This window comes from Heteronotia binoei, chromosome 11 (genome assembly GCF_032191835.1).
Source record: "Heteronotia binoei isolate CCM8104 ecotype False Entrance Well chromosome 11, APGP_CSIRO_Hbin_v1, whole genome shotgun sequence".
Lineage (NCBI taxonomy): Eukaryota > Metazoa > Chordata > Lepidosauria > Squamata > Gekkonidae > Heteronotia > Heteronotia binoei.
In genome coordinates, this window is record NC_083233.1 from 17,128,771 (window position 1) to 17,143,542 (window position 14,772).

Here is a 14,772-nt window from a genome sequence, read left to right on the forward strand (position 1 = left end):
AGACCTCTCAAAATGATACCTCCTGTCCATGATCCCCCCAGAAAGCAGGGCATGATGGGATATTGTCTGGAAATTTGTGGTCTGAACCTGATGAGCACCCGCCGTTGTGTTATCAGTAGATGAAAAGAATTCCCAAAGAAATAAAGAAATAAAATCATTAGAACTTTTTGCACAATACTGAATGGAATGGGCTCTTGTTTCATAGCTAACGGTTAATTTGAGCGAATCGTTAATATTATTATTTACAAAATTCATATCCTGTCTTTACATGCACCGCCAATGTTAAACATACATGATAAAATTACATTACAAGGCCATTAAAGTCAGCCCTATATACCAAGCGAAGAGTTTTAAAAGCGGAGTTAAAATACATACAAAACAGTTGAAATGCATGCAAAACATAAAAACGTTGGAAGGAGGGGTCAACGAGCGAATGCTAAAAAAAAATAATGAGTCTGGATCTGTTGGCAGCAGATGGCAACAGAAGGGGACAGACAACTCTCTTTGAGAAGAGAGTTCCAGAGCTTTGGTGCCATGACTGAGAAGACCCTCTCACAAGTTGCTACCCCCTTATCTTGTATAATAGGGGACAGACAACTCTCTTTGAGAAGAGAGTTCCAGAGTTTTGGTGCCATGACTGAGAAGACCCTCTTACAAGTTGCTACCCCCTTATCTTGTATAATTGAGGGTGGACTGGTATATTTAATATTGAACCTGGCCACTGCAAAGATGAAAAAAACTAGAAAATAATAGCCTGCTTTAGATAGGGGATATCCTTCTGCAGACCTTTAGGAGCCTCCTAGTTTGTAGAAAACGGTGAAAAGTTTTTTTTTTTAAATGGAGAGAGGATTATATCACCCCAAACTAAGGAATATTTATGCTTTTGTGTAGATAACATAAAGGAGGACCTACATGGGCCAAAAGAAGGCAGATGAGGCGGTGGGAGGGCAGGCGGTGGGAGGATGAAAGAGCTGGAGACCTGTTTGTTCCCTCTTCGTTGCATCCAAATGATTCGTCAAGAGTGTTGTTTATTGCAGCATCAATATGTAGCCACCATCTAAATGACTAAATAAGTGGCCGCTATCTTAATGACTAAACTGAAGCTATTGTGCTTTGGTCACATTTTGAGAAGTCAAGAGTCACTGGATAAGACAATAATGCTGGGAAAACAGCAGGAAAAGAGAAAGATCCAGCCTGAGACAGATTGACTCAGTCAAGGAAGCCAAGGCCCTCTGTTTGCAAGACTTGAGCAAGGCTGTTAAGGATAGGACATTTTGGAGGACGTTCATTCATAGGGTCTCCATAAGTCCAAAACAACTTGATGGCCCTTGACACACACACACTTAATGTATTTCATATTCAGAGAAGGATGAGTAATTTATGCCATGATTCAAAGCACTGTATTTAATCAAGATTCAGAAAGACGCCTAGTAGGATTTTTTACCTGTGTATCTCAAACAATGCCCTCTCTGTTCTGTCCTCAGAAGCTTGACTTCCTATGAAACATCGCTGCATTTCAAAAATAATAATATTTCACAATATTATTTCTAACGAGTGCTTAAACAAACAAACACAAGTCTTTTTTGGCGTATATCAGATTATAAATAAGGCAAAAAAGAGATACAGAAATAACAAATACACCTGTCATATACAGCTATACATTGGACAATCGATCCTTGATTAGCAGACTCGAGAATAAAGCAACCTTTTCAGTTATTTCAGATGACAAACCATTCAGAAGATGACATACCTTTGCAGAATCTGAGCAACTTGTCATATTGAGCAGAATTGGGTCTAGAAACCTAAGGTGTGTAGTATCATATTGGGAGCAGTAAAGAAAAATATGGGACAACGAATCGACTTGTTTTAAGTTGCATGTACAAAGTCTTAATGAAAGCGGGATTTTTTTTAAATATCCACCATAAGTAACTGCTGATGGGATAATATTACATCTGGCAGGAGTAAATGCTCTGTGTAATTGTGGAACATGGAGATTTGATAGATAAGAAGGGAGATAACCAATAATTGGGGAAATTCCAAAATTCAAAGGGGGCGGGGAGCAAGATGTATTTGTGGCATTGATTAGCTTTTGCAATTCTATATCTAAGAGTCTATGTTTAATTAGATAACACACATTTGTAAAAGGGAGCATGTAGAGAGAATCCATGGATAAACCTAAAGTTGATATTTTCTTCTCTATGCAGGCAATCCATTTGGACGAGGAGGATTCAGACAGCATTTGGTATAGATAGCTCCCACAGTGCTAAAAACTAAGCACCGTAACAAAAGTTAAAAGAAGATTTCCTCAGCTGCAGGCTCACATGTCGAATATTGACAGACAGGAAGGGATTTATTTATTAATTTAATATATTCCTGGGCCACAGTCTCAGCCTAAAAGCTCCAGTTTGGTGTAGAGAGAGCAAGTATGGTGTAGTGGTTAAGTGCACGGACTCTTATCTGGGAGAACAGGGTTTGATTCCCCTCTCCTCCACTTACAGCTGCTGGAATGGCCTTGGGTTAGCCATAGTTATCACAGGAGTTGTCCTTGAAAGGGCAGCTGCTGTGAGAGCCCTCTCAGCCCCACCCACCTCACAGGGTGTCTGTTGTGGGGGGAGAAGATATAGGAGATTATAAGCCGCTCTGAGTCTCTGATTCAGAGAGAAGGGTGGGGTATAAATCTGCAGTCTTTTTCTTCCATTATCAAGAATAACAATTAAGATGCCAAATTCAAAATATAAATAGTTTAAAAATTCAGCAATGATAAAAGATGATAAATGGGCTTATCTTCAGTTGAACAAAATAACATCACACTCTGTATTTCCACAGCTTTTGTTACTTACAGTTTTCCTCTCCGTGCTTAATTTCTTTTTTTCTTCTGTGTGTGCATGCCCATGCATTTAATCCACCTAAGAATCTGCTTCATGGATCTATTTATGTGGTGCTAGTTCACCAAAACTTAAGCCACAATAAATCTTTAAAGGGCTCTGCAAGATTTGTGTTTGGGGCTACTCCTCTGAAACTACTAAATCCTTGTCGCCTCCAGTAGAAAAGGAATGGAAACATGGTCTGAGTGATGAAACTAGCAAAGCCAATACTAAGACAAAGGGCGTATTGAGTTAGAAACATGTTTCCTAGTTTATTTTCACACCCATTGCTCTGATAACTGTTCTTCCCTTGGGAACAGTGCTGTGTCACAGGCAGGACTATTTCTATACACTGTCGATCAGCTTTCCTTCCAATTTGAATATTGATTTCCTGCAGCAATGCAGTGCCCTTTCCTGAGAACTGCAGGGTCATTCTGCTATTAATTTCTCTTTGTTAAATATTAAAAGTACAGTACATTCCTGTTCTCTCTAATGGAAGTGGTGGGGGGAAATAAATATTTAACGACCAATCCTCATCATGTTAGCACAACTGTTAGCAGCTAATTTAGTAGACCAATAACCCAACCCTGATATTTTGTTAGAAACTCAGGGTTCTCCCCCCACCCCCTTAAATAGCTTCAATTAGTAATCAGACAGGTTTCATTGGATCTGAGCAATAGATGTGCTTAGAGCTGGCAAGCATTCCTAGATAATTCCGGAGGAGTAGCCATGGCAGTCTACTGTAGTGAAACAGAAGTCCACTAGCACCTACGCCAATGCTTATTCCACCATGAGCTTTCCTGAGTCAGCACCCACTTCTTCAGATGCATACTTTGAGGCTGAAAGTGTGGCTGCATTCAGACATTCAATTAATTGCTGTTAAACTATACAGGATTAATATATGCACCGGGTAACATTCCTTTATCACACTTCTCCTTCTTCTCTTCATTCTTTTATGGAACTCAGATGTGAAGACTTCCTGATTTCTGTGAACTGCATGTTATATCCAACCGAGAGCCAGTTTGGTGTAGTGGTTAAGTGTGCAGACTCTTATTTGGGAGAACCAGGTTTGATTCCCCACTCCTCCACTTTCACCTGCTGGAATGGCCTTGGGTCAGCCATAGCTTTCATAGGAGTTGTCCTTGAAAGGGCAGCTGCTTGTAAGAGCTCTCTCAGCCCCACCTACCTAACAGGGTTCTGTTGTGGTGGTGGTGGGGGGGGGGGGGTTGTAAAGGACATTGTGACTGCTCTGAGATTCAGAGTATAGGGTGGGATATAAATCCACCCTATAATGATTCAAAGTGTGTTCTCTTTCCAGTACATCAGGATTTCAAACCGGAACTAAACCATCATTTCAAATCCTGGTCTGTAGGAGAGAGAACAAACCAATCAGTTTATCATTTCATCTGATTTAAATGTTGCAAAAACTGCAACCAGACCATCTTTAGTAACATTTAATACTCGCTTATCTTGTAATACTGAGGTTTGCATTTGCGATTTCCAATTAGAGGTAATTCAGAGTTTCACTTAATGTTATGTTATTACTTAATGCTATTCCATTCTGAAGGAAGGGGGCATGCATGCCAGTGCTTATACCCAGAATTAAATTTTATTGGTCTTAAACATGCCACTGGACTCAAAGACCGATTTCCCACTCACTTTGGTCTGGTCTCATTACCCCTTTTCCTTGCAGGACTGCTGCTGGATTTTGCACAAGCTGCCCTGAGCTGGCGAGTTGCCCCACCCCTTTTCAAGTTCCCTCCACGACAGACAGAAACCGGTTTTCAGAGGATCCTGCCTGCTGCAGAGGAAACTTGAAGAGAGGCGGAGCAACTCACTGGTCTGGGGCAGTTTGTGTGAAATCCTGCAGCAGCCCTCAGAGAAGAGGAGAGTGAGAGCGGCATAAGGTTAGTGGAAAATCGGTCAAACTGTCTTAAACATAAGAACATAAGAGAAGCCATGTTGGATCAGGCCAATGGCCCATCTAGTCCAACACTCATCCAGTCCAACATATATTGGTCACACAGTGGCCAATATATGTGTGTGTGTATATATATACATACATATATATACACACACACACATATACATACATACATACATACATATATATATATATATACACACACACACACACACACACACACATATACATACACACGCACACACTGTGGCTAATAGCCACTGATGGACCTCTGCTCCATATTTTTATCCAATCCCCTCTTAAAGCTGGCTATGCTTGCGGCTGCCACCACCTCCTGTCTTCTGTTATACCACCTGAGAATCTTAGAGAATGCAAAGCATAGAGCCTTCACAGAGCATTCGCAGCAGTTTTACATACTTCAGCAGACCTATGAAACTCTGTTTGAAGTGGTCTGTGACAGACTCAGGCCCATAGCCTGAGTAGCTGAGAAACAGGCTTGTAGCGATTGGCTGGAACGTTGCCCGTGCAACAGAAAAGTATCCCTTTGAGGTTTGCTCAGCAGAAAATCACCTCAGGATTTTTAGTCTTAGCCAGGGAGTCTTCGGGAGAAGTTTTCAGAATACCAGTCTGAAGTGAAGACAGTGGACTTAGGCCGGGCAGTTGCAAAACCAACTGGATAAGGAGCTGAGAACAGCCAGAGTGGCTGAGCTCTTTGTGGCAGACACTGCTGAGTGGACTCTGTCTGGAAAAGGGAGTTTTCAAACCATTTTAAACTCCCTGAGGGAGATTTTGCCAGCACATCAGGCAATCTCCCAAACTTTATCACACAATAACACACTGAGAGGAGAACTGGATTCTGGGGGGTCAGCAGAGGTACCCAAGACTCAGACCAGAGGACTAGCTGTGGGGCTGAGATAAATCGGTATTGAGGGGTGCGAGTCCTGGAAGATAACTAGTGTGGAAGGGTCTGTGAGGGAGAATACTGACACCAATCAGGAGTTCTCTGTGTGTGGAAGAGTGATTGAAGTTTGTTATTTATATGATTTGGTACTGCCAAAGCTAGGGCTTAAACAACTGAAGGAACAGCATTCTGAGTGCCCAGAAGGCACAGCCTGTGTGAAGTAGAATCCAGTGGGATTCTGAAACTTGCCTGGTTTATTGTTTATTTTTAAGATCTTCTGCCAAAGTCTTGTTATATTTTTACCTCAGCCTGAAAAAGTCTCTACTCTCTGTAATTATTTTTTTCTGCCAACCAGCTGCCAACTGATTTGTCTTTTAATATTGAACAGTTATAATTAATATTATTTCATCCCTCTCCTTCCCTTTTGTTACCTAATAAATATTTTGTGATTGTTAACATTAAAACCGTCTGGTGCCAATTATTACTAGTTCTGACAGGATTTCTGTGAGTCTGACTAAGAGACTGAGGGAAGGTGACCAGGGAGAAATTTAAAGTGGTCACCTCCCGAGTAAAGCCTCTGGCTGGGTTCCTCACATGGTCATTATTGCATTGTGGTTGGTTGATTGTTCTTTTTTTTTCTTTCTTTCTTTCTTGTGGCTATACTGGCTTAGAATTCCTAGACCTTATAACAGCAGTTTCATCAGCTTTTGACTAAGGACTTTCTTTGTTCTCGTGTACAATGTAAAAGCAATTTTTTTTCCAGAAGGATCTTTACAGAAAGGGCAGGCAACCCCTAGCATGCCTGCTGAACAGCAGCGAGCCAGATCATTGTCCTCAACGGAAGGGACAAATCCTCTCAGATCAATTGAGGCATCAGTGACAGAGCTAGGAGGGACCAGGGGTGGGTGGGACAAAGCAATTGGCATGGCTTTGATCATTAGCCAAGGACAATTCACATCCCCCCCCCCCCCAGTTGTCTGCCAACACACCAACATCTTCATTGACAAATTACTTTTTTTCAGCACACTGACCAAAAAGATTATCAAACCATGTCTTAAAGTCTGCATGTTTTCCATCAGAAATTAATATATACGCTGTCTTCCTGTTACCTTTTTTACATTTCACATGAAGAACATGCTCTAGGGGTTTTTTGTAGTTATCACACAGAGCCATCTGGAATTATTGGCATAAAATCACTAAAACTTTCCAAGATGTTGTGTGTGTTTGTGATTTTGGAAATACATATGAATGGATGCAGGGGTGGAATTCTAGCAGGAGCTCCTTTGTATATTAGGCCACACACCCTTGATGTAGTCAATCCTCCAAGAGCTTACAAAAAAGAGCCTTGAAAGCTCTTGGAAGATTGGCTACATCAGGGATGTGTGGCCTAATATGCAAAGGAGCTCCTGCCAGAATTCCACCCCTGAATGGATGTGATTTTACCACACTTTGTTGGTAGAGGATCTAATCCAAGCATACCAAATCTCTGTTGTATCCATGTTAACACAGTACATATAAAAAGCCACATACACCCAGGCAATACAATCACTGGACCTAACAACATCAACTACACCATCTGAGGCACATTTACTTGCTCATCTTCTAACATTGTGTATGCCAGTCACCAGTGTCCTTCAGTTCTCTACATAGGGCAAACTGGACAAACCCTATTGCCAAAGGATAAATGGACACAAGTCTGACATCAAGAATCACAAGACTGAGAAACTTGAGAAATACTTCAGCCTTCATTCAATGGGTGACCTCACAGTAGCTATTTTATTGAAAAGGAACTTCAGGAACAGAGTAGAAAGTGAAATTACTGAGTTGCGACTTATTACAGCACTCAGAACAATGGACTCCCCAGAACTTAACAGGGATATTGGTTTCTTATCTCACAACATGTGCTAACCTCATTCATTCCTTACCTCTGTATTCTCACCAATCCCCCAGAAGGGATGTACATCCTCTTTATTTTATTTCTTAATTTGAATAGTAGGTTAGAATAGTCAATTGTAATGTAATATAATGTATAGTAGAGTGTAATGTAATTTGGAATTATAGATTAGAATGTATTTCTCTGGTCTGGGGAGATAACTCCACACAGCCAATTGCCCCACTTCAAAGAAAAAGTTGCTGTAAGATCACCTCCATACTTGAAAGGAGACCAATTGAGAGTAATGTCAGAGTCTCAGTTAATTACTCTTAGAATCCCACAATTAAGGATACATAAGTCCATCTATCCGTAATTTTGACATATTTATTTCCTTCATTGTATTCTACACCAGAATTAAACTCAAACAAATGGTAACCATATAAACTAAACTTGTCATTACTGTTTGAATCTATTAAACATCTTCATTATGTTGTATGATAATTTGCTGCTCACCTTCTACCTATTTGTATGGACTGGTAACTTCCATTTAATTGTATCTGAAGAAGAGTGTGTGTGCATGAAAGCTTATACCCAGAATTAAACTCTGCTGGTCTTAAAGGTGCCCCTGGACTCAAAACTTTGTTCTGCTGCTTCAGACCAACATGGCTGCCCACCTGAATCAAGCCTCCATCATGTCCAAGGGCCATCAGAGCCAGGGGTGGAATTCTAGCAGGAGCTCCTTTGCATATTAGGCCACACCTCCCTAATGTAGCCAGTCCTCCAAGAGCTTACAAAAAAGAGCCATGTAAACTCTTGGAGGATTGGCTGCATCAGTGGGGTGTGGCCTAATATGCAAAGGAGCTAGAATTCCACCCTTGGTCAGGATTAAGCAAAACACTATATGCCATGGTATGTACTCATTATAATTGTGTGTGTGTTTCCAACTAGGTATCCTACATAAAGGAAATGGAGAGAATATATTCATCTCCCAGCAGCCACCAGTTATCTCGACCGTCATGGGCAACGGACACCAGAGGAGTGTCTCCTGCACCACTTGCAATGGCCCAGCCCATACCAGTAAACTCTTTGCTCCAGTTGCCATGGCTTCTGGGACTGATGGCAGTATATATATTGGTGACTTCAATTTCGTTCGAAGGTTCCTTCCTTCTGGGAATGCTGTTAGCATCCTAGAGTTAAGGTAAGGCATTTTGATTGCATCAGAAATCAAACTTAATACCGCAGCCTGCCAAGAGTGTTGGACTGTAGCAACATATTTCCTTCAAAGAAGGGGAGAGGACTTACTTCTTGTGGAATTTGGTTAACCTTAAAGACATAAACCCTTGCTTCTTCTTTTTTTAGATTTTAACGTTTCAAAAAAAATTGTTCAAAATTCAATAATCCAACAATATAGTAACAATAATACAAATAGGTAACCAGTGTCAACAGTCATAATATAATACAACAACATATCTGTATAACTTAGTTAACTTTTCAGTATCTAGAAGGGAAATAAATATTAGGTTTACACAATGGGAATTCCTAAAGCGTACCCTACTGTTTTGTTCCATCTTAAAAGTCAACTTAGCCAACTTGTCTTCAAAAAGTTGTAATATCTATGTCCCTGTAGACATCCTTTGTTTTCAAGTATGTCATCCAGTTTTCCCAAAATCAGAAACCATCTTTTAAAATAAACAGAAGGGCCAAAAGAGGAGTCATGGTTAAAGTGTCTGATATTCTATTCAATATTAAGTGGACCCAGATCTTAAGCTATCAGTTCTTGATGGTCGGGATGTCTTTAGTCTTCCAGCTTGATACTAAAGAGTTGCTATCACTCCTCCACTTGCACCTGCTAGCATGGCCTTGGGTCAGCCATAGCTCTGGCAGAGGTTGTCCTTGAAAGGGCATCTGCTGGGAGAGCCCTCTCAGCCCCACTCACCTCACAGGGTGTCTGTTGTGGGGGAGGAAGGTAAAGGAGATTGTGAGCCGCTCTGAGACTCTTCGGAGTGGAGGGAAGGATATAAATCCAATATCTATCATTGTTCACATATATCATCATATGAACTTGCTTTATACCAAGTCAAGACTGTTGATCCATTTAGTTGTTAATCATTGTCCATTCCATTTCCTTTATTAGCTTCTATGACCAAAGGTCTTAAGCTCAACCATAACGTATCAGTTATCAAACATACATAGATATACATTACTCACAAAATTCACAGAATTTGAAGGTTACAGTCTAAATATTCAAATCTAAAAAGTAAATAAAATATTAAAACAGGAGTTTCTAATAAAACCTATCGTTCAGTTAAGTAAATCTGAAATCGGTCATGTTAGCTGAATGTGTACCAGATTCTGTTACAATTGGATCAATCCGGATTTTTGTCAACATCTTTCCCAACATCCTCTTACCAGGGAAGCGAGTGACTGAGCCAGGGGCCTTCTACATTTGAAACACATTTTCTGTCAGTGAGTCACAGCCCTTCATCGATACTATGATACCATTCGTACTTACTCTAAGGTAGAAAATGTAGTCACAGCATATGAAAGTGTACTGCTTTTTTGCAGTTTAATTTTGCATGTACCCAACAATGGGGCTTTAAATTGAGAATCCATCTGAATGCACACGCGCGTGCTAAAATCTGAAGTGCTGTCTCTGATTACCTTGCTAAGGATTAATCAGAACCCTTTAAAGATGTCCTTGGTACATATTTCAGATGTATGATTAGAAATGCTGCAAACGCAACAGTTCTTGGCAGGCTTTCATGTTAAAACGATAGTTACCAGGTGAATACCTTATTTGTTGATAAACGTGCCCACCCGCTGAGAGAGATGGCATTCATGCGATAAGAAAATGCCATTCGGCAATAAGTGCCATTACCACGGGAGAGACATGGTTGTGACGTTTGACCTTTAGTCTTCAGATTACATTTCTTTTTAAAAAATTGATCTTTAGGTTAAATTAAATGTTTGTATCAATCTGCTTTGTTTCACTTCTGTTATCTCGTGAATTAGATGGGCGTACATGTTTGAAGATATGTAGGTGAGCAAGAGATTCCTTAAGCAATAAAAAGCCCAAAGGCAGTACTGTGAAGTTTAGTTTCCTTTGGAGGAGACAGATGTACAGAGAAGAAGATGATATTAGATTTATATCCCACCCTCCACTCTGAATCTCAGAGTCTCAGAGTGGCTCACAATCGCCTTTATCTTCCTCTCCCACAACAGACACCCTGTGAGGTGGGTGGGGCTGAGAGAGCTCTGGCAGAAGCTGCCCTTTCAAGGACAATGTCTGCTGTAGCTCTGGCTGACCCAAGGCCATTCCAGCAGGCACAAGTGGAGGAGTGGGGAATCAAACCCGGTTCTCCAAGATAAGAGAGCTATGGCTGACCCAAGGCCATTCCAGCAGGTGCAAGAGGAGGATAGGGGAATCAAACTTGGTTCTCCCAGATGAGAGTCCATGCACTTAACTACTACACCAAACTGGCTCTCGCTACACTAAACTGACTCTTTCCAGTATCTGTTTTATTTATTGAGGTCCAAGCAAGGATCCTTAAAAACATTCAGCCCATCTGATGCTGCTTCGCTAGCTTCCCAATAGCAACAGTCCTCCCAGAATGCCGCAGTTGTTGCCTGCTTCAGTTAAAAGCTCCCGGTTTTGTTCTCTCCCCCAGTTCACACTGCAAAACTTCTGCCTTTTCTCTGTGAATTGCTTGTACACAGACCCACACGAACATGAATCACAGCCTTTATGTTTTAGGTAAATTGCCCATTCAGGAAAAGATCCCCAGTCATTAGCTTCCATTCAGAAAACAACAGCACTTCACCCCTGGCAGTTCAAATGCAATCAGCTTAACAAAGGACAGTCCCAGCTGTTAACAATATTTTGATTTCCGCCTTCTGGAAAGCAAAGGCCTGTCTGGTAGGTAGAAACATGGGTATCAGTTCTTGGGCTGCCAAATGGAGGATCATCAGGAAGTCAGCATTCCGCACGAGTCTCTTTTTTTCTCATCGGAACAGTTTGTCATTCTGTGCAACAGATCATAGGCCAGGGTCTGTACTCTTAACACGGTTCCATCGGTGTGAATTCAATATGTAAATCATTTTAACTCTTGAAACGACACCCAATCAGCACAACATGGCATGCAAAAATCTGCAGAGAGACTCTCTCCATCAGGGCGGCATCAATAATGCATGGCTGCGCTCTTGGACCACCATGGACCACCATGTTGGAGAGCCAGTTTGGTGTAGTGGTTAAGTGTGCGGACTCTTATCTGGGAGAACCGGGTTTGATTCCCCACTCCTCCACTTGCACCTGCTGGAATGGCCTTGGGTCAGCCATAGCTCTGGCAGAGGTTGTCCTTGAAAGGGCAGCTGATGTGAGAGTCCTCTCAGCCCCATCCACCTCACAGAGTGTCTGTTGTGGGGGAGGAAGATAAAGGAGATTGTGAGCCGCTCTGAGACTCTTCGGAGTGGAGGGCGGGATATAAATCCAATATCTTCATCCACCTCTTCATCTACCTCACAGGGTGTCTGTTGTGGGGGAGGAAGCTAAAGGAGATTGTGAGCCGCTCTGAGACTCTTCGGAGTGGAGGGCGGGATATAAATCCAATATCTTCTTCTTCATCATCTTCTTCATGTTTACAGTATGCGTCACCAATCGCCAATTAATAATAAGGGCTTTAAACTTAACCATATGGGGGAGCGAGACAAAAATTCAAAGCTTAGTATGATGCCAATAACTGGAGATAAGAATGCTAAAGTTTTGTGGGGAGTGGCACATACGCTAGGTAACGTTAACTCACAGGTATGTACAGGAACAGAAACCTCAGGGCATATAAAACATGGATTCCAGTGTCTCTACACTAATGTGCAGAATATGGGAAACAAGCAGGAAGGACTTGAAGTCCTAATACAGGAAGGGAACTATGACCTAATAGGCATTAGTGAAACTTGGTGGGATGACACTAACAATTAGAATATTAGGACTGAGAAGTACAACTTATTTAAAAAGGACAGGCAAATATGGAAGGGTGGAGGAGTTGCATTATATGTAAGCAAAGGTAAAGGTAGTCCCCTGTGCAAACACCAGTCATTTCTGACTCTGGGGTGACGTTGCATCATGACGTTTTCACAGCAGACTTTTTACAGGGTGGTTTGCCATTGCTTTCCCCAGTCATCTACTCTTTACCCCCAGCAAGCTGGGTACTCATTTTACCGACCTCAGAAGAATGGAAGGCTGAGTCAACCTCGAGCTCGCTATCTGAACCCAGCTTCCGCCGGGATTGAACTCAGGTCGTGAGCAGAGTTTGGACTGCAGTACTGCAGCTTTACCACTCTGCGCCACGGAGCTCTCATTATATGTAAAGGAGGTATATATAATATACGTGAGGAAATGTATGAATCTGAGCATGGAAGTTCAGTTGAGAGTCTCTGGGTAGTGTGCCAACTGCAATCTTGTGCCTCTTTTCTTTCTGTCTCTTTTTGTTTCTTGGAATAAGATCAGCCCACCCATTAGGCAGAGATCAATTAATTTCCCAGATCCAACTGCAAATCAAGCCGCATGTGTCAGCTTGAGTATTTCTCTTGCTATGCTCATTTCCACTTTGCATCCAGCCTTTGCCCCAAATGTTCATTGGTGGTAGCCAAGGTCGTGGGTGCGGTCACCAACACCTCCTCCCAAGGAACTAGATGCCGTATTTTGGTTTGGTTTTGAGCTGCAGTGCCACAGAACACTTTCTGATAGGCCACCAGCTGAAACAGTTGCCATATGCCCATGGATCAGCCTATCTCATATTGTCTGTGAAATGCACATCCAGATATTTACCAGAAGAAATGAATTGAGGAGGAGGAGTCTGTTCAGCGAGACAAAACCTGGAGATGTGAGAGTGTCATAACTGGTGGGCAAACAGCTGAAAGCTGAGAAAGGAACCAAGGAGTGAAACTTAAATGGTTTCATTTCATTCCATTGGTGCCTTTCGGTCAGATATTTCTCATACTCAGGGCACACAGCCTTTTTCTTTGGGATGTTGCTAGATTTAGGTACTGTGGCTGCTGCATTACCGCCCCAAAGCCAGAGTAGCAGCCATTCATTGTGAAATCATGTACTTGCTTTGAACATGGTTACTAACTGCTTTTTAATTCTTCTTTTGTTGCTGTTCTTGTTTCTGGATGAATCTGCCATTTAAGGAACAGAGACACGAGACACAGGTAAGACAATTACAGTGCAGCAATAATCAGCAGGCCATGTAATCGATTGCCTTTAGGCAGCTCCCGAACAGTATCTGTGTCACAACACGACTCGCTGTGGCAAAAACCAAAAAAGGTTTCCTAGAAAGGTTAGATTGAGTGACTTCCAAACATTCCAGTCTAGTCTCTCTCCAAAAATGTTTCTGTCTGCCTCCCTAATGAAAGCCTCCTCATTCAAAATCCACAGTCCCCTTGCAGTTTAAACTGATTTCAGATTTAGAAGGAGTTCTGTTGCTGGGTGTCTCGCTAAAAAAATGAGGTGTGACCCCAGAGATGCTGGTTTGAATCTTGCAGCTGCCATGAACTCACTTTTTGGCCTCAGGCAAGCCGGTCTCTTAGCTCCTCACCATTAAGAGCAGGGCTTTTTTTGTAGCAGGACCTCCTTTGCATATTAGGCCACACACCCCTGATGTAGCCAATCCTCCTGGAGCTTACAGTAGGCCCTGTAAGAAGAGCCCTGTAATCTCTGGGAGGATTGGCTACATCGGGGTGTGTGGCCTAATATACAAAGGAGTCCATGCTACAAAAAAGCCCTGATTATGAAGATATTAATACTGACCTATTTTGGAAGACTTGTAACGATTGCATCTAGATAATGCAGGGGTTTCAAACATGCGGCCCAGGGCCTGAATGAGATGCCTGGAGGGCTCCTCTCAGGCCCCTGAGCAACTGGCTGTCATCTGCTTCGTTCTCTCTCTCTCTCTCTCGCTTCCTTCTGCATCACAGCTTGCTTGCCAGGCTTGCTCAATACCATAGCTACAGAGCAGCGCCTCTATTTTCTCCATTTGCTGAGGCTCCTCCATTGGGAAAGAAGTGGGGGGGGGATAGCTTGCTCTGCTGAGTTCTCTCAGTGGCATAGCAGAGCTACTGAGCCAAGCCTCGCTTCCTTCTATTGGCTGAGGCTCCCCCCCCAGTCCCCTGGAGAAGGAAGGAGAGAGCCAGAGCTTCCTTTGCCCAGTTCTCTAGA

General features: G+C 42.2%; 1 protein-coding gene across 1 annotated transcript in view; it reads left to right on the forward strand.

The window, feature by feature from the left end:
* Positions 1-14,772, forward strand: part of TENM1 (teneurin transmembrane protein 1) — a 713,021-nt gene that overhangs the window by 536,363 nt on the left and 161,886 nt on the right. The window contains 2 exon segments of the mRNA XM_060250020.1: positions 8,511-8,760; positions 13,746-13,766. Coding sequence (XP_060106003.1) covers positions 8,511-8,760; positions 13,746-13,766 — 271 coding nt within the window.